The sequence below is a fragment of the Nothobranchius furzeri genome, chromosome 15 (genome assembly GCF_043380555.1).
Source record: "Nothobranchius furzeri strain GRZ-AD chromosome 15, NfurGRZ-RIMD1, whole genome shotgun sequence".
Taxonomy (NCBI): domain Eukaryota; kingdom Metazoa; phylum Chordata; class Actinopteri; order Cyprinodontiformes; family Nothobranchiidae; genus Nothobranchius; species Nothobranchius furzeri.
Window position 1 is genome coordinate 58,461,075 of NC_091755.1, and position 19,886 is coordinate 58,480,960.

At 42.9% G+C, this 19,886-nt stretch overlaps 1 protein-coding gene across 1 annotated transcript; it reads right to left on the reverse strand.

Annotated features, from left to right (window-relative positions):
• Nucleotides 1-259: 259 nt before the first annotated feature.
• LOC107391087 (dual specificity protein phosphatase 7) lies at nt 260-7,126 on the reverse strand. Its single transcript, XM_015968144.3, has 3 exons — nt 6,613-7,126; nt 3,539-3,967; nt 260-979 (listed from the first exon to the last, which is right to left on the reverse strand). Exons 1-3 carry the CDS (start codon nt 6,974-6,976, stop codon nt 678-680), a joined length of 1,095 nt encoding a protein of 364 aa, XP_015823630.1. The 5' UTR covers nt 6,977-7,126; the 3' UTR covers nt 260-677.
• Nucleotides 7,127-19,886: the final 12,760 nt, after the last annotated feature.

Below are 19,886 nucleotides of genomic sequence, written 5' to 3' on the forward strand. Positions count from 1 at the left end.
AGTAGCTGCAGGACGAAGAGTGGCAGAACAAAAACACACGCACATCCAGTTTGTTACGGAGATAGCTGCTCGCGTCCGCTGTAGGGAAAGCCAGTTCGAACTCTTTACCTCAACATGATAATGAACACAGAACGGCCAAGGCCTCAGCATAAAAACACACAGAAATAAAGAAGAAGGTCCCTCCTGGATCAGGGTCTTTTATGATAAATTGTACTAGAGTGCTTCTGCAATGTGAAAGACTGAAACTTAACAAGAAAAAAAGAGTTTGAATGTTTATACAACCATTCCCCAAAGAGTTTACAGACTAATACTGAATCCCAGATTAGGAGATTTTGTGTAAAAACAGAAGAAAATGTTCTCCGTAGTGGAAACTGTCCATGGTAGCTTATTTCCATCAGCTTGAATTACAAAACATGTCAGGTTTGGCCACAGTTGTTCTAGATAAAGGCAGTATTTAGAACCAATACAAGAAAAATGTATGTAAAAAGTGAATAACAATCCAAAGCTTTAAAGGAAATGTCCTCCTGTTGTGTGTGATGTTTAATGTGTGGCAGAAATCTCCCGTGTGTTGGACTTTAAGGCACCTAGATCAAAAATAGTCTGAACTTGTGGATTCTGTCCTTCTGGTGTCTGACAGGCCGAGAGAGAACAAGAGACACCACGGGACGCAACGGTCTTCATGTTGACTCCAGATGAAAGACGTTGTGATTGGTCGGTGTGGTGAAGAAGAGCTGCTCCTCGCTGCTGGGGCGGTTATCACAGGGGGTGTGCCGCCCAAGAGTCCTCTCAAAGTCCAGGAGCTGACCCATGAAGTTAAAGTTTGGGGAAATGTTTGCTTTCTTCCTCTTCACAAAGTCGTAGGCATCGTTCAGCGAGAGGTTGAGTTTCTGCATCAGGTAGGCCACAGTGACGGTGACTGAGCGGCTGATGCCAGCGAGGCAGTGCACCAGGATGCAGCAACGCTTCGACCGAGCCTCATCTGTCAGAGACAGAAAAAAAAAGAAATGGAATTAAAACATGCCAATCATTCACTTCAGGTCGTGTCAGTTTTAGGTTTCTCTTCAGCAGTCAGTGCGAGTCTAGCTCAGGGGTCGGCAACCTTTTCCCGTCAAAGAGCCACAATTACCCGTTTCCCACAGTGAAGAAAACACTGGGAGCCTCAGCGGCGTTGTGGGTGGGGTGGTTCGAGAGCTGCTTTAACCGATCACAGCAGGTGACAGCAACCAATACCAGTCGCCCGTGTACATCAAAGTTATCTCTCAACAGAAGATAATTAGTAAAACAATTTGTAAAAAATTGATCCAGAAGTTGTAGCCTGTCTGTGCCTACAATATTTTTACCATGTTAGTGGTTTTAATAGTTGAGCAAGTGCCGCTTTTTGACACGTCTCCTTATAAAACATGTTTTAACTGTTCAGATCACAAATCCAGGCTCTGTCTTGTAGGATTGTTGTAATTAAACTTTGTACTGAATGAAACTTTACATTAAATAATGTTGAAAAGGTAAGAAAAGGATCTGATCTATTCATTTTTCTCCCTCATTAAAAGTGCCGGAGGTAACGGCGCAGTGCGCAAGGCTCTGGTGTTAATCATGTTTAAGTTTTTGTCTTCTCAAAACTCTTCACAAGCAGGCAAAACAGTTACATGACAGGGTTTGCACTGACCGCATATTGCCCGTATTTGACAGTTTATTTTGACGGAGAAAGAATAGACAGAATGGCCCTGATGCATGCAGATGCGCTGACCTTTTTATCGTTACGCACATCGCGAAGCTAGCTAAATCAATCAAGAAAGGATTCCCATCAGAGCCTCTGAGCTGGACACTGCTCAGCGCAGCTCGCGGTCAGCGCGCACGTATGGTGAACAGTGAGCTGAAGATGAGGAGATCGGGGGCTTGGAGTGCGTTGCAGAACCAGAGCGCATGCAGGAAGATTCCTCTCACTGAAGCGTGTGTTTTCCAAAGCCTGGGTGTTTCTCAATGCCAAGGAACCTCGCCTTGACGGTCTTGGCCCCGCCCCGGTTGCCTAGGAGATACGTCATCAGGAGCCGCCAAGATGTGTTCCAATGTTCATGTTCTACCGAGGCGTGTGTTCTCCGTTTGTTAGCCGTTTAGCTAGCTGAGCAAGGACCTTGCCTTGACAGTCTTGGCCCTGCCCCGGTTGCCTAGGAGATACGTCATCAAGAGTCGCCAAGATGTGTTCCAATGTTCATGTTCTACCGAGGCGTGTGTTCTCCGTTTGTTAGCCGTTTAGCTAGCTGAGCAAGGATACGCTCGAGGTGTCTTGTAGCCTAGCATTGGTGAAAAATGATCCAGAATACGCCGCAGTATTTTCAGAAGGATGGCGGAGCAGATGCCGGCAGCTACTTCGGGGGCAAATTTCAAGTTTAAAAGTAAGTGAACTAATTTAAAATGTTTTTTTTTAGATCCAAAGAAGTTATCTATGGTTGGTAAGTTGCTTAGTAGTTGCAGCTTCGGTGGCTAGCGAGTAGTAACTCACTTATATATTTTAATTTAATAAACATATACATAATTTTAAAAGTAAAAGGCTCATTATATATGTATATTGAAACTAATACATATAAAATATAACATTATCTCCCGTGTCACGTGACATTACATGAAGCCGTGGTCACATGATGTAAGTCTGTTTCATGCAACCATTTTCTTTGACCAAGGAAGGACAGTGTCCTCGTAAGCAAGGCGCCTGGCCTCGCATGACATCGCCTCGCAAGGCCAGGCACCTTGACATTTAGAAACACCCCAGGTCTCTCAGAGAGACTTGTCACTTAGAAAATGTTCCCTGATTATGAAACTTTGGCTGAATAGCGCTTGTTCCTGTCTTCAATGTGGCGACGCTTCCATGAAGTCCAGAATCTCATCTCCTCTCCAGGTCAGAAAGCACCTATAGAGACATTTGATTACGCACAAGCAGGTGACCTGTCAACCTGGTCTCACGTAAGACCAGGCATGACCTGTTCAAGTTCACGCAGACAATCTTTACATTTATAATTGGCATACAGATAAAAGATGTATGCAGTTAAATTAAATACATTTTAATTAAATATTCTTTTATTATTTTACAAACACAGAGCCGCATCAGAAGGATGAAAGTGCCGCGGGTTGCCGACCCCTGGTCTAGCTCTGCTCACTACATAAAAAATGGTGCACTTTAACTTCCTGTTTGTTTCAGATGTTAGAAAACCACTTTTAAAGCTTGAATCTAACACAACCCAACCAATGGAATCAGCATTTACGTCTACTAGGAAACTAGCTCGTGGTACACAACGCAACAACCGTGGTTTCATGTGCAGTCACTTCAAGAAACAGTAAAGCAAAACTAACACGTTACACTTTACTGCTGCTGTACATTCACCTGATGTTATGTGTTGTTGCACTGTATTGATGTGATGGAATTTAATGCAGAAGCTAATATAATTACAGCGTGTTTAAAGAGAACACTGATTAATCCAGTCAAGAACGGAACAAGAAGTGTTGTATCTGAAAAGTAATATTTGTTTTAATCAGCTGGTCAACTCACCGATAAATGAAATGGCCTCTGGAAAGTACTTGGACAGGTTCTGACTCCAGTGGTCCGAAATGGGGATCTGTTTGTACCTGAAGTGGCCGTCGTGCTCGAACATGTTTGGGAGGTTGGGCGTGACGTTCAGGATGTAAGTGATGTTGTAGCGGCCAAGAACGTCCAGGTTGGTGGAGTCTTTGGCACAGCCCAGGTAAAGGTATGGCAAGATTTCTACTGGGAGGTCCAGCTGGTTGCTGGGGATGGGGCTCTCCTCAGGCTCCGTGGCACTGATGGGCTCTCGGTCGGACTCACCATCAGAACAGTCTGAGCTGATCCTGAGGTTTCCGAAGCCCAGGACAGGCATGGGGGGAGAGGAGCTTGGACAGGAGCTGTCCAAGAGCGTCTCACAGTGCTCTGGGTACTCTGTGTGGAACTTCACGAAGCCACCTGGATGAAAGCCAAAACACAGGTTAGGGCTGCTCAATTAACCCAATTTTAATCACAACTACGATCTGAGTTTTTGAAGATTACAAAAACAAAACAAGCTCCTCCCTCGCGGTTTACACCAAGTTATAAAAAAAAAACGTCTTAAATAATCGCGATCCCAGTCTCGGTCAAAATAATCATGATTATCATTTTTGCCATATCTGAGCATCCCTAACACAGGTTAATCAAAAGGGTTTTAGAATTCAGAACCATGCTTACATTGTTTTTAAACACAGAAGAAGAAAGGTTTATTTGTATAGCAACTTTCAAGATAGGAATTACAACTGGGAGGGGGGAGGGGGGGGGGGGTCAGATGTGCCACACCTAAAGGTTGTCTCTCACCAGCTGTCCTCTTTACGTAGTGATGCCGCAATGGTCAGAGAAATGGTTTGTTCTGAGAAAATCTGGTTTAACACATCATACGCTTAGACACACCCCCTAAATTCTGCATTTCCCAACCCACATCAGTGTCATGTTGGATAAATGTTGGTGGCAGAAATGTTAACCACAGAACAACGCTAGCCCGAGCTACTGCCAACATCCTTGTTGGACGAGAGGAAAACCACACAGAAGAATGTTGGCGTTAACTTGTAATGTTCCAGGATGTACCGAGACTATCCAGACTGTGATGGGCTCGACACACGGGAGGCGACAAACGACTGCGATCAGCGAAATTTGTCGCTGTCGCTTTTATTACCTGACACACGGGAGGCGATCTGCGGTAGCGGCCAGCGGCAAAGCCGTCTACGCGTTCTGTTCCATGGCGAAATCGAAACTTCCGTTCTTTTGTTTGGCTGTGTCAGGTTGGAGGGAATTAAGGTTATTTAAGCGGTTCAGAGTTAATAAAGTGGTAGATATGATGTTTCACAAAGTGCTGCTAGAGTTATGTGAAATCTTACTTCTGATTTTACTATATAAAACATAATAATAATAATCAACTTCTCCTTCATATTTGCTCGGAGATGTACGGAGCATAATGTCCGCTCATTGGTCAGTGAATGAAACCTCCGCTGATTGGTCCTCGCCCGAGCGACAGCGATGAAAAGTTGAAAATGTTTCAACTTTCTGGGATCGCGTCGCTGGGTCGTCCGTGCACGACACGTGCACGAGTGCAAACTTTCACACGCACGTTTTTCACGTTTCGCTTGGTAGGAGAGAACCCGCGATTATCGCTTTGTCGCGCATGTCTCATTGAAAATGAATGGAGGAGAGGCGATGTCGCCTCCCGTATGTCGAGCCCATTAAAATGAACAGTAGATAGATCCATAGGTTGTCTTTTGAGTTATCCAGATTATTTAAATCGCTGTGCAGAAAGGTTTTAGCTTCAGGTAGTGTCATAGGGCCATCAGGTAAACCAGCCAATCAACACGCAGCTCATTAAATACTCATGTTCTGACTGGATGGGTGGGAAAGGGGGAAGGGCTTTATTATGGATTGTATTCACACACACACACACACACACACACACACACACACACACACACACACACACACACACACACACACAAAATATACTTGTTTTCAATTACATTTATTGTGCCCACTTACTTTTTCTTAGGCCCACCCACAAATGAGTTTCTGGCTACGCTAATGGTGACATGTACTTTCTACATAACTGGATCAAGTTTGTAAGATGAACATGATTAACTCTTGTAATGCGAATTTAAAAGGGTACAATGTGGTTTGTACTTCATTGTTTTTTTATTGGGGTAACATGAAAATATTGTATTCATAATTTAGCTTGCTGATTACTGGTTGTATGGAACAGATTTCCCAGCATGCCACGCTCTTTCTAAATGTAGAAAATGAAAATACATCATTTGGTGACAGTTTGAGTTCAATTCACATTTAAAGTATTGTAAATGAAATGAAATATACATGTGCTAAAAACTGTTGTGTATAATTCTTAAGCTGGCATCGAGCAAAAACAAAAGCCATGACTGAAAAGGATAGTTGTAAAGTATCCTACTATGGAAATGACAGCGAGCGTGGTCTAGATAGGGGCACAGACCACTGGAAAAGGTGCTTTAGTGAGGTTGTGGGAGTCATGTTGTTTGAGCATGATCATTTTATGTTACTGTATTTAACTTGTTATGATAACATGAAATGTTCATGTTATTTTAACATGTATTTAACGTGTTATATTAACATTAAAATGATCATGCTCTAATAACATGTATTAATCATGTTGGCATTATATAATGAAGTTATAAAACCAAAACATCCCATTTCAGGTGACCAATGAACAGGATTAATTTATGTGAATCCAACAGACTTGTTTGTGAGTACTGAGGTGTGGGACCCTCCAACAGACCATTCATGAAGTCCTTGATTGTTCCTGCTGGAGCAAAAACATGCCGCAGCCATTTTGGAATGTTAGTCAGGAATCTCAGCAGTGACACAAGACTTGTGACTGGAAACACAACACAGGTGAGCGCTTCCGTGAAAGACCCAGCCTGGATGTTTGAAAACACTAGACTCAAGTTCAAAACATGATATTGTAAAAACAGTTTAGAGTACCTTAAAGTTGCCAAAACTGGTTTTACATAATGTACCATCACTTATACATACATACTACTACTAATGCTGTTTTAATAAAGCCCTACCCTGCAGATAGTAGGCTTCACAGCCGTCCTCCCGCAGCTTGTTGAGGAGCAGAGACAGGACCGTGGTCCCGCCGTCCTGCCAGTCCACGGAGCTCTCATCGTACAGGACCACCGTGTCCGTCTTGCAGCGTCTGGTGAACTTCTCCTTGTCTTCGTGCGTGGGGATGATGGTCTGCACCGGGATGTTGCCCTTCCGGAACCTCCGCAGCATCAGCCCGGTCACGGCCACGTTGATGGCGCTCTCTATGTGAGATGATTCATAAAGCTCGTGAGAGCGGCAGTCCAGCAGCAGCAGAGCCGCTCCTCCGCCCTCCAGCTCCAGCTGCAGCCATTCCACGCTCTTACTCAGCCTCACGTTAGACATGTCGACCTCAGTCGCATGCTGCACGCACACGACACACACTTCAAGCGAGTAGAAAGCGCATCTCAGGCCGACGACAACAACAAAAAGAAGCGGCGAACGTGGCTCCGCGAGCGCGTGGCGCTTCTTCTGGAGCGAAAATCCTTCCCCGCTGTTTCCTCCTCTCTGTGTCCATCAGACAGACTTGTCCCAGTTGACAGAAGAGTTGCTGAAGACTTCTTAACACTTGGATTTTAATAGTAATAACTCTCCTAACCAACTAACTGCCGTACCAGGGTCCGACACGCACATTTCACGTCATGGACGGGAGGTTTTCCTTTTTTTAAGTTGACAGAAGAGAAACTCAGGGGGAGGAGTTTCCGTCCTGCAATTTAAAGTCACAGCAGAGCTGAAGTAGCCTGGCCTGCCAGACTCCTCCTCTGTTTAATTCTGCACAGAAAATTAAATTAAATTTCTCTGTGCAGAAGTACACAGAGGAGGAGTCTGGCAGGCCAGGCTAGAGTTGAAGGCCTGCATGTAGTTTGCTAAAAGACACCTGAAGGACCGTGAGATGGTGAGAAAACAGATTCTCTGGTTTGATGAGATCAAGATAGAACATTTTGGCTTTAATTCTAAGCGGTATGTGTGGAGAAAACCAGGCATTGCTCATCACTTGTCCAATACAGTCCACACAGTAAAGCATGGCAGTGGCAGCATCATGGTGTGAGGTTGTTCTTAAGCTGCAGGGACAGGACGACTGGTTGCAATTGAGGGAATGGTGAATGTGACCAAGTACTGAGTGCTCAGGACCTCAGACTGGGCTGAAGGTTTACCTTCAAAAATGACAACGACCCTGAGCACACACACAGCTAAAATAATGAAGCAGTGGCTTCACAACGCTGAGTGTGTGACTGTGTCTGTGTATAAATGTATATGTCAGGTGGGGTCTTGGACTCCTCCTCTCTCCTGAGACTTCTTGTGCTAGTACACATCTTCGCATGCCCTTCTCCTGCCACATTTGGTGTGGAGTGTGGTGCCTTGGTCTGCCTGATTGTTCGCGGCTCCCGTGTCGGGGAGCTTAAGATTTTTGGTGCATGCCTTATTGACTCCGGTGGCTGCCTGGTGGGATCTGTGTCCCAGGGCTCTGTTGAGACCCCAGCGGGGCTAATCTCCCCTGGGTCCCGGTCCGCTGGGTTCTGGGATCAACTGGCTTGGGGGGTGAGAGGCTGCGGGCGGGCATGTGGGCTTGCCGCTGATATCTCCCAGTACTCTGCCGGCTGCTGCTTGTGGACCCCCGGGGAAATCCTCTGCACCTCTTGAGAGGGGGCTGGGGCTTCCCTGGTGACAGTCTCCCTGGGGTCCCTGCATTCTGGGGCAGCTCCTGGATCTCTGGGGCTTGGAGCTCCCTCCATCTCCTACACATCTTTGGGGGCAGATCTGTGGCCCCTCACACTCTCTATTGGACACTCCTATAGAGAAACCTTACATATATAAGCGTGTGTACGCACGCAGGTGCTCACATGGTGCTCTCATAAGTATGGACTTGGGCACACTCAACACATGTCTTAAGGCAGTGGTTGGCACTAAATACACTGTGATTTATTATCGTGTGATTGTTCAGTAAAACAATGTTGATTTTATATTTCCTCATTAGGTTGACACCGTGATATTTTGCTCTTGTTGTATTGTTGTGTGTCCCTTTAATTGTTTGTTTTTCTCTTTCTGCAAGTCTAGAAGCAGACTCTTGTTCATCATTGATTGTTTTTGTGGAACCCCCACCACCTCTTCCTTTTGTTTTTTTTTCCTTCTCTTTCACCTCTGTTTCCGTGTCTGGTCAGAATTAAAAAGCATCCAAAAACAATGACAATAATGTTTTAAGTATCAGGTGTTTGTTTGTTTGTTTGTTTAGATCCTCATTAGCTACTGTTAAAACAGTAGCTAGTCTTCCTGGGGTCTAACCTTCATTCACAGTTTTGCATCATGCGTCAACACAGAGCAAACAATATTTACATCAAGCATGCAGAAAAATAAAGTGTGACATTAAAGCAGAAGCTTTGATGTTCCACCTGAGAGTTAATCTGTAAGGCTTGTCACCAGCATCCAGACATTAATTCTGTTTGCTTCACAGCCGGACAGGACACGGGAGAATTAAAAGTAAATAAATAAAAGAAACTTGTTCAATTCAATTCAAAAATACTTTATTAATCCCAGAGGGAAATTTATTGCTGTAGTAGATCAGAATAATAATAATAATCAAGTCATCAAAGAGTTATTGTAGATTACAATGGCTGTTGGCAGGAAGGATCCCCAGTAGCGGTCAGTGTTGCAGCCAAACTGAAGAAGCCTCTGACTGAAGACACTCTTCCGTTGTCGGACAGTCTTGTGAAGAGAATGCTCAGGGTTGTCCATCATTTTCTTGATTCTCTGGAGAATCCTTCTTTGCATTATCTCCTCCAGTGGTTCCACAGTCGTCCCCAGAACAGAACCAGCCTTCTTTATTAGGCTGTTGAGCCTTTTCATGTCCCTGCTTCTGATGCTGCTACCCCAACAGACGATGGCTGAAGAGATTACACTCTCAACAACAGACTTGTAGAAGATCTGCAGCATCTTGCTACAGACACGAAAGGACCTAAGCATCATCAAGAAGTGCAGTCTGCTGTGTCCCTTCTTGTAAACAGCTTTGCTGTTCTTTCCCCAGTCCAGTCTGTTGTCCAGGTGAACTCCAAGATATTTGTATTCCTCAACCACCTCCACTTCTTCTCCCATGAAGGAAACAGTGTTTGACTCCACCCTGTTTCTTCTGAAGTCTAAAATCATCTCCTTTGTTTTGTTCATGTTCAAGGTCAGATGATTGTTTCCACACCATGCCACAAAGCTCCACCAGCTCTCTGTACTCATTTTCCTGTCCATCTCTGAAACACCCGACAACTGCAGAGTCATCTGAGTATTTCTGTAGATGACAGGCGTCTGATTTGTACTGGAAGTCTGAGGTGTACAGGGTGAAAAGAAATGGTGAGAGTACAGTCCCCTGTGGTGCTCCAATGTTACTGATTGCCTGGTTTGATGTGTATTTCTTCAAGCCTCACAAACTGTGGTCTGTTTGTCAGGTAGTCTTTAATCCAGGCGATGGTTGAGGCCCCCACCTGTGTCTTCTGGAGTTTCTGGCAAAGTGCATCAGGCTGGATTGTGTTAAATGCACTGGAGAAATCAAAGAACATGACCCTCACAGTGCTGCCTGCTTTGTTCAGATGACAGTGGATTGGTTGAAGCAGCTGGATGATGGCATCTTCAACTCCAACTCCATGGCGATAAGCAAACTGCAGCGGGTCCTGATATGTTCTAGTTTGCTTATTCAGCTGGACAAACAGGAGTCTCTCCAGGACCTTCATGATGTGGGATGTCAGGGCAACTGGTCTGTAGTCATCATTGACTGATGGGCGAGTTTTCTTTGGAACTGGAACAAGGCAGGATGTCTTCCACAGGACTGGAACCTTCTCCTGGGCCAGGCTGAGGTTGAAGAGGTGCTGCAGAATCCCACAGAGCTGCTCTGCACAGGCCTTCAGTACCCTGGGGCTGACACCATCTGGACCTGCAGCCTTGTTCCTGTTCAGTCTCTCCAGCTGCCTCTTCACCTGACTTCTAGAGACAGATAGGTGGTAGGGGGAGGTAAAGGGGGCAGCAGCATCTCCTGACTTGGTTGAAGACAGATTTATAGAACCAGAAGAGTCCATGACTGTGTTAATCATTTTTGGCAGCCAGTCAATTTATGGCACAACACCGGATCACAGGCGTCTCTCTAAGTACTAAACTATGTTACGTGAACGGATATTAATGAATATGGGACAGCTGACAGATTGTGGTGTTAGCACATGAGTTTAAGCTAGCATCGTTAACTCACAAGACACGTGCTGATTGAAATCAGGTGTGATGATGCAGGTTGAAACTAAAATATGCTGGATAGCGGCCCTCGATGGACCAGGGTTCCCCACCCCTGATTTAAAGTTTCCTCTGTGTCAGAGCCGGCATTAGTCCATTATTTTCTCTGGATTAAGCTAACAGGACTCAGCTGACATCACTTTGTTTGGCCCCCAAAAAAACTTTCTCACAAAAATGACTGTAAAAGCCTAAATAATTTATGTATGTGTTAAAAAATGTTTAAGACGAGTTTCTATTAAGATTCTCTAAACATCGGTTCATGGGAGTCTCTAACCTGCAAGTTACTCTTTAAAGAGCCAAAACAATTATCATTTGCACAGTTTCTCTACTTTGAATCATGAATTAGTAATGGCGTTATTCTTTTATTATTTCATTAATACATATTTTATCTATCAATTTAACACGGATATTCAATTTAATTCCAGTCCTGGAAGGCCCGTACACATTCCATTTTTGTGGTTTCTCTGCTCCAACACACTAGATTCAGCGGTTGAATCACCTGTGCAGACGCTCATCAGGCTCTGCAGAAATGCTTGGTCACCTTGGTGAGAATGTGTTGTGAAATCAGGTGTGCTGAGGCAGGGTTAAAACTAAACGTGCTGGATACCGGTTCTCCAGACCTGGAATTGAATACCCCTGAATCTATCATCTAAAAGTTTAATCTTACTCAAGAGTTCATATCAAAACTGAATCTACATTCACACACTCCTGCTTATCGTCTCCACAGCTGTCACCTCTGTGTTCAGAGTTAAGACTTTCTATCTGGTGAGAGATCTCTTGCAGCATAGAGCCTGAACGCCCTGAGAGAGAGGTGGAGAGTTTGGCGCCGCCTCTCAGCTGTTTGGAGAAACAAATTCCTGAAAATGACGCAAACACTTATCCTACATAGGTGTTTTACTGCTCTGTGACCTGCAGTTTCTCCAAAAATCTACAGTAAAATGATGAAATATGTATTCTGGTTATAGTTTACCTGAACCTTAACTAAAATCTGAAGATAACCGCTTTAGGATGTGGGATTTTAGACGGGGGTGAACTGGAGCTCCCAGAGAAAACCCCCAGGCAGCACAAAGAGTCACAGACAGGATTTGGACGGTGTCAGCTGTGACATAATTCTTGTGTTGCCTCATTTTTTTAGCTAATTCAAAAAACAACGAGCCTTCAGTAATGCTGGCTCTGCTGATCTCCACCTGTAAGGTGATCTGTGTTATTCTCAATAACCCTACTGGTTATCGTCTCCACAGCTGGGTGGAGTGTATTCAGAGTAAACTTTCCATCTATGGCACTTCCCCTTTTCCTTTATGATGTCACTAAGTTTTCAACACATGATTTGTCCAAGTATTGATATGTTCTAACATCATCTAGCTATCTAATGATTAGTGGACCTCATTCAGAGATGTTCTAATGTGTTTTTGTTAGTCTTCTCATGATGTGTTATGTAAAATCTAGAGGGACTTACTTATTTATCAGAGGAAGGTGATTACCTTTCCTTTTGGGTGCTTTAGAGGGCAAGACAACGCGATTCCTGAAACGAGTCGAGCATCCAGGCTGGTTATCTGGGTTGCCTTCCTGAGCAGAAGACGGATTTGCCACAAGCATATTCTCCTTTATTCTCCAGCGCCGCTCAAGAAGCCTTTTTTCGCGTGTTGCAAACGTTTTGTTGGTTTCTAACTTATGATTACTCTGTTGTAATTTACCATTTAGTTCAAGAATCTGTGCTCTCCTCAACTCCAGCTGCTTTGATAATTCTCTTTTATCTTCTTCTAACTTTTTCATTTCGTTAGTTCTTATTCTGTCTTCATTAGCTGAGCGTTTCATTTGCTCCGTTGCACGTTCCAACTCTATCATCGCATGCTGCAGTTGTTTCTCCAAAGCATCACACTTATCTCTATGAGCCTTCCGATCCTGAGTTCTTGAGTCCAGCCACTTCGTATGTTCAGATTTATGGATATCATTTTCTAATTTACTTATTTCTTGATTGGCGTTTGACAATTCATCTGAAAGGACATTGTTAAAATGCTTGTATTTGCTAAGTTCGTTTTGGGCTATCCGACAGTTCATCTGAGAGGTGTGTAACTCTGTTTTTAGTTCAACCATCTGATCATTTTGATGTATCTGGGAGGCTTGTAATCTCTTTCCACAGTATTCATGGTGAAAGTTAAGTTTCAGTTGCTGCTCGTTGGTTTTTTCAGTCAAAAGATTAATCTGGTTGATGTGTTCAGCAGATTTGTTTGTTAGGTTGTGTATCTCATCTCTCAGTAACTCATTTTCGATTTCCAAATAGCTGGCTTTATGTTCGAAAGGCTTCAACATCTCGATCAATGTGTCTGCCTGGACGCGGCTGGTAGTTTCATTTTGTAATTGTTCTTCTAGTTCTAAAATCTTGGTTTGGGCCTCAGTGTGTCATTGGTCCACGTGATGCATTCTAACATCTAACGTGTGTTTATTTTTCAACAGTTCCTCGTTTTCTTTGGTCAGAAAAGTAATCTTGTTTTGTAAATCATGAATTTCAAACTCCAGTAATCCAGCGGCGTCTCTCTGTTGCTTAACTTCGTAGAGTTCCTTCTCTGAATCTTTCAAGTTAATCCCTAACATTCGATATTCGTCTTGTAATTTCAATATTTTTTTGTGTTTCCTCCGAACGTCATCCTTAAGTAAATTAATTTGTTTATCTCTCTCTAACAATTGGTCGTGATGACATTGTTTCAATTCTGAGGTGACTGCAGAAATATTGTCTTCATGTTTATTCTTCATTGTGAAGAGCTTGTCTTGCAGTGTTTTATTTTCTGCCATATATCTCAAGAGTTCATCTATCAGATCTGGTTTAGGCACTCTGAGAAGAGCTTCAACATTCATATTTCCATTCATGTTGTCAAAAGTAGACATGTCGTTCTGAGCTGAGTCTTACCTGTTGCTGCGTCGAGTGTCTGGTGTGAAGTGAGTTTATGAGCTGCTTTGATCTATTATCTTTATTTTTATCTTTACAGTATGTTCTAATGGGAAACAGGCTTCAACACAAACGGTTGTTTTCCGCTTGGTCCTAGAGCTCTACCAGTGTGAATTTAATATAGCGTAATATTGTTTTTGGATGGTAAAAAGTGCAGGGGTTAAAACTTGACTTTGGAAAAAGTGGGGGGGACATGTCCCCCCTGTCCCCCCCCCAAAATTACGTCCATGCAGGCAGCGATTTTCTGTAGAATTATTTTGGGACTTGTACTGTGTTGTTTTACTTTATTCTGTATTTTTTTCTGAAACACTATAATCAGTTTGGAATACAAGCTATAGTTGTTGACCTTACTTTTAAGACAATTTCATTTTGATCCTTTTGCCTTCCTTCTGTGAGTCATTGAGGTAGGCCTTAATTTTGTATCAATGATTATTTCATAATCCTAATTGGATAATTTAGTAGATCTTTACTTGGGTTGCTCCTTGGTTCCTATTATGCACCTCGTTTGGTTACGTTGAGCCTCTTTTTGACACAGACACAACATGTTTTCAGAAAGCAAACAAACAAATCCTAAACAGGCCTATTGGAGCTCCTGTAGTGTCAGGGTCCGAATGCCCTCATCGCATGAATGATGTGTGCATGCCAGGGCTGCATCTGCACATCTTAATCCTGCAACTTTAACCCATGATGCCTTTTTGCAGAAAACTTCAGGATAGAAGGATGCTGACAGATTAGATACTTTTTTACTGTTGAGGTGAAATCCATTCACTCCCAAACTCCACTACACGCATCTCATTTGATATCAGAGACAGCTTTCTGTGGCTACTGCTGATGTGCATGATGGTGCTTGTGGTGAGATTGCATTTCATCCATGTGCACACACGGGGTGGGATGGGGGAATACAGATGTGCAGATTACCTTGGAGACTGAATTAGAGCTAAACCTGTTCATACTTTCACATGCATTCCATTCACTCGCACCTGCCTCCCACAAACAGCCTGCACACTGTCAGGGTTTAAACACACACACACCTCATACTTCTCCAGTTGAGCTCCAAGATGAGGAACCAAAAATGTTTGTTTTTGTTGTTTTAAAGGAAGGGAAGTTATGTGTGATGAGGAGGTCTAAATATGTGCAAAGATCCCTTCCTGCCCGTGTGTGCGTTGCAGGCTTTTGTGTTTAACAAGAGGTTTTTCTGCATGCTCAAGCCAACGTTGAGATCACTTTGAAGAACACAATCTGGACAATATGACTGGATTATTAAAAATCCACTTAAGGAGGCAACATGCATTGTGCTCACTGCTCCACTAACACTACGCCTTGAAGATTTCCATCAGATGTGATCGTTCTCCCAGAGCGGTGAGAGGAAACATCTCTGCTTTATAGGTTTCTCAGGTCAAGTGCTGCTTTGAGGTCTTTTATGCATACGCCAATAACACTTCCTGTCACATCCAGATGTACAACAGGACGAGTTCAGAGCTGAGACAGAAGGGAGGCAAACACAGTCATCATCTCTCTGCAAGTGGGAGCATGAGACGTATAATTCCATCTAAACAACATCATAAGTGACAGGGGATGGATAAATGAATACAAATGTTAACACTTGTTTGGAAAGGAAAACCCCAGACGACTGGGTTGTTAGATCACTGTCAGATAGTTCATGTGCTCATTTTGAAGAAAATCTGTACAGATCAACATCTGATATCGCACATGGGTGAAACAGAAACACATGATGTTACATCTTCTATGGTGGATAAGGAGAAGGACAGGGAGTGACACAGTGGCATGTGTTTCAGGTGTTACAATGGTAAACAATGATTTTAATAAAGGATTTTAAAATGACAAAAAGCTCCAAATCTAAAAGTATCTATCTAAATCTAAAAGTAAACACACTGTTAAAATGGCCAAGGGTTTGCATTTAAAACAGACATCCGAATGCTCCCAAGCATTCACAAAACAAAGTTCACTGACTTAAGCACAAGTTTGGGAGCCAAGAGGAAACCAGCACTGGTCCATCGTCTATTAAAAACCTCTAAAAGTTGTTAAGCTCCACCAAGTTTAAACAACTAAAACCCATTAAAACACCAACAAATGGCGCACATGAGAGAACTGGCACAGATCCAGTCTCTCCCTTCCTCCTGGCAGCTCTCCTTTTTATGTTGCTCAGGAGGTGATCAGCCCAAGTGAGTGCAGCTGTGCAGGTAGGAGGAGGAGGCAAAGCACTGATTGTCCTCTGCTGAGTCAGTTTTCTGGGACAAACAGCAACAGCTGTAACACACGAACATGGAAATACATTTAAATACCAGTGATCCTCCATGTTTTCTAGACAGGAAGCACAATATCCTGATCCCCTCTGGTGGTTCAGAAAAGGAAAGAAAAAAGGCTGCTGCGCTAGTTATGAGCATCGACATATACATAGGTTATGAGTCATCAGGATGTGTGTGTGTGTGTGTGTGTTTCATTTCAACCTCACACCTGCTAATAGGAGATCTAGTGCGCCTCCATGTGGTGAAACCTTGCATGTTACAACAGCTTTTAACGAATGAGTCTCCAGACGAGCATGTTTCTGCTCTTACGGTTTTTTTTTCAATTGTTTACACACATTTTCTGAGAGCATGCCCCATATTCTCAGAACTCTACACACAAATCCAGAAAATACACACACAATGGGCAAAACCCCTCACTTAACCTGCAAAATTAAACTTCACAGTCAAAACAATGTTATTTCTCCTCAAAATGTGATTTTGTTGTCAAATGACACACACAAACCATCATATGTATAGACATGTATAAGAACCAGCAGAACACTCATATGCTCAATGTTAAACACTATGATGAATGGAAAACACTTCTCCATTCATCATAACGACTTAAGCCTTTTTGGTTCAGTGTTACACCTACTACAGACAGTAAATACATGCATGTGTTGTTATTTCAGAATATTGTTTTTACACTCTGAACACACAAATACATGGTAGAAATTATTTTATTTTTCCCACTAAACATTGTACACAATGTTCATCCCATTCCCAAACAACACAAAGTTGCACACACAAACTACATCCAACAGAAATTTATTGTATACAGTTACAGTAAAACAATGAAACTATGCTGCATCCTCTCTTCTGGCCACAGCGCCTCATCCACATCACAAGCAATGTTGTCCCTGGCCAAGCAGCGGGGGAAATATCTCCTAGCATGGCGATTCCAGCCATGAAAAGAATCAGCTGCTATATCTCCACATGCGTCCTCCATAGCTTGGAGAAGAGGTATACGGGTTTGTGGCTGTCGGTCATACACCTTCCATCTCCATGCAGAAAAAAATTCCTCAATGGGATTGAGGAATGGAGAATATGGAGGGAGATAAACAACTAAAAAGCGTGGGTGGCCAGTGAACCAGTTACGAACCACAGCAGCCCTGTGGAAACATACGTTGTCCCAAATGACAACGTGCCTGTGCTGTTCTGGACCATCTACCTGGTCTGGTGGAATGAGTGTGTTGTGTAGGGTGTCCAGGAATGTGATCAGATGGGCGGAGTTGTAGGGGCCAAGGGTAGCATGGTGATGGATGATGCTATGGTAGCCAAGCGCTGCACACATTGTGATGTTCCCTCCACGCTGGCCAGGGACTTCAACAATGGCACGCTGGCCAATGATATTCCTTCCCCTCTTTCGTCTTTTTGTGAGATTGAATCCAACCTCATCAATGAAGATGAACTGGTGCTCCACAGCAGCTGTCTCAAGTTCAAGGACTCTCTGAAACACATATGACAATATCAGAAATAAACGTGGAGTGGTCACTATTGTGAAGCACAGTCATTATGATTACAATATTGAAATATGTATAATTTACTGTACACAGTGTTGAGTGTATGCATCAATTGCGGGACTCACTTGAACATAGTTATATCACAATTCTTTGACTCTTTCTGAGTTTCCTTCAAATTGCACCCTGTTGACCTGTGGCTCGGATCTCATCAGAGATTACGGTCCTTGGTCTTCCTCTTCCTCCCCGTCCTCCTCCTCTTACTCTCACTCCTCTGACTCTGCCTCTGTTTCCAAAGTTGGCATCCATTGCTCCAACACAGAAGAGCTCACCTGTTGCCCTTTTATGCTAAAGTTCTGTTTGCTGATTGTAAAACTATGTGACGGGTGTTTGCCCTTGTGATGAGTCAGTGTGCATATTTGAATAGCTGTGTGTTCCTTGTGAGAACAAGATAGTTCCTGTATGAAAATTGTGCCAACAGCAGAGAATTGTGTGTAGTGTTTTGAGAAGTGTGTTTTAGATTTGAAATTTGAGTGCAAAGCAGGAATTGTGCTTGTAGTTTTGCAAAATTGGTTAGGGGGGTTGGTTACTTGGTTACATGTTGTGGTAATTGTGTCTCAAGTACCAGAAAATGTGTGTAAACAATTGAGAAAAACTGTAAATGTTTTGTATTCAGACACAGCACTTCCACACGTTACTGAGACAAGTGTACTAAAAGGTCATTATGAGACATAATATTTCAGAGTAATAATTACTTTTCATGCACTAAATATCTCTGGGAACATTCAGGATGTGATACACAGTGATCAAGATAGAACTTGTGATTTTGTTCAGGAACACACGCTGAGGGCCCAAAGCAGCAGTTGTATGTCTGAGAGACTTGAATATTTCCACGTGTGGCTCGTCTCTACAGTTCATGAGCAAAAAACATTATGAAGACGCCAAATAAAATGCAATTCAAGTTTCTGTTATGTAACATATGCTAGTTTAACCATTTAGCCAAGCCAGCTTCCTTTATTAAGCAGATTGCAAACAGCAGAGCTGAAAAAAGCACTGAAAGTAAAAGTTATACAATACATAGAAAAAGCAATAAATAAATAAATAAATAATATATATATACATATACATATATATATATATGTATATGTATATATATATATATATATATATATATATATATATATATATATATATATATATATATATATTAAAACCCAAAACAAAACAATCAAACCATCGTTGGTGCTTTGGAGGTGCTGCAGTCATAATTAATAATGTGAGTGAATGAGACTTACAGCAGATTGGGAGCGTGTGCACCTACCATCCACTGAATGAACCGTTTCAAAGGCTCGGCTCTCTGGAGTGGAGGGGTTCTCCAGGTGGAAAACACACCTCCTGACCTCACCGCTTCTTCAGCTCTGAATCACTGAGGCATGGACGTAATTTTCACTTTAGAAGTGGGGGGGGACACAGGGGTGGGAGGGTGTATCTTTATAGTATGTTCTAATGGGAAACAGGCTTCAACACAAACAGTTGTTTTCTGCTTGGTCCTGGAGCTCAACCAGTGTCAATTTAATATAGCGTAATATTGTTTTTGGATGGTGAAAAGTGCAGGGGTCAAAGCTTGACTTTGGAAAAAGTGGGGGGGACATGTCCCCCCTGTCCCCCCCCAAAATTACGTCCATGCACTGAGGCGTGTTGGCTGCCAGTGTCAGAGATTTCACAACCACATAAAACTCATAAAATCACCAAAACTTCAGCTTCTTTATTCTGTGATAAATAAAACAGGATGAACACAAACTTGTCTTTAGGTCGACTCCTCTACACACCAGAGCTGTGGCTGTGCCAGCTCCATCAGGAGCCTTAGTAGCAGAACACATCCCGTGTGCTCATAAAGTCTCCATGAGGAGAGACAGTTTCTATCCAGCTTTGCGAGACATGATGATTACAGTTTCTTGTTTTCTATATTGATTTTGTCTTTCATGGATGCAGCCTTACAGTTCAACAGCTAAATGAAATTTAAAGTTTTATTTATTCAAAGTAAAATGTCATTAAAAGCACAACTATCAGTCACTTCACACATTTGTTTATATGAGCATAGCAGTCATGTGGTCACGTCATTATAGTTTTTCTATCATACTTCTGTAGCGTTATGAAAATGCCATTTCTGCCCTTAACAGCTGCCCTTTGACACAGTGACAGTGTGCATAAATTGCCAAGGTCGTGTGCTTGCTTTTGATGTTTACATTACAGCCAAGAAGACAGAAGAAGGACGAAGAATGCTTTTC

Coding starts and splice junctions, on each gene's coding strand:
- LOC107391087 (XM_015968144.3), bottom strand. CDS start 6,976: ATGTCTAACGTGAGGCTGAGTAAGAGCGTGGAATGGCTGCAGCTGGAG. Junction 3,968..6,612: donor TGAAGCCTACTATCTGCAGG/GTAGGGCTTTAT, acceptor GCTTTCATCCAG/GTGGCTTCGTGAAGTTCCAC. Junction 980..3,538: donor AGAGGCCATTTCATTTATCG/GTGAGTTGACCA, acceptor TGTCTCTGACAG/ATGAGGCTCGGTCGAAGCGT.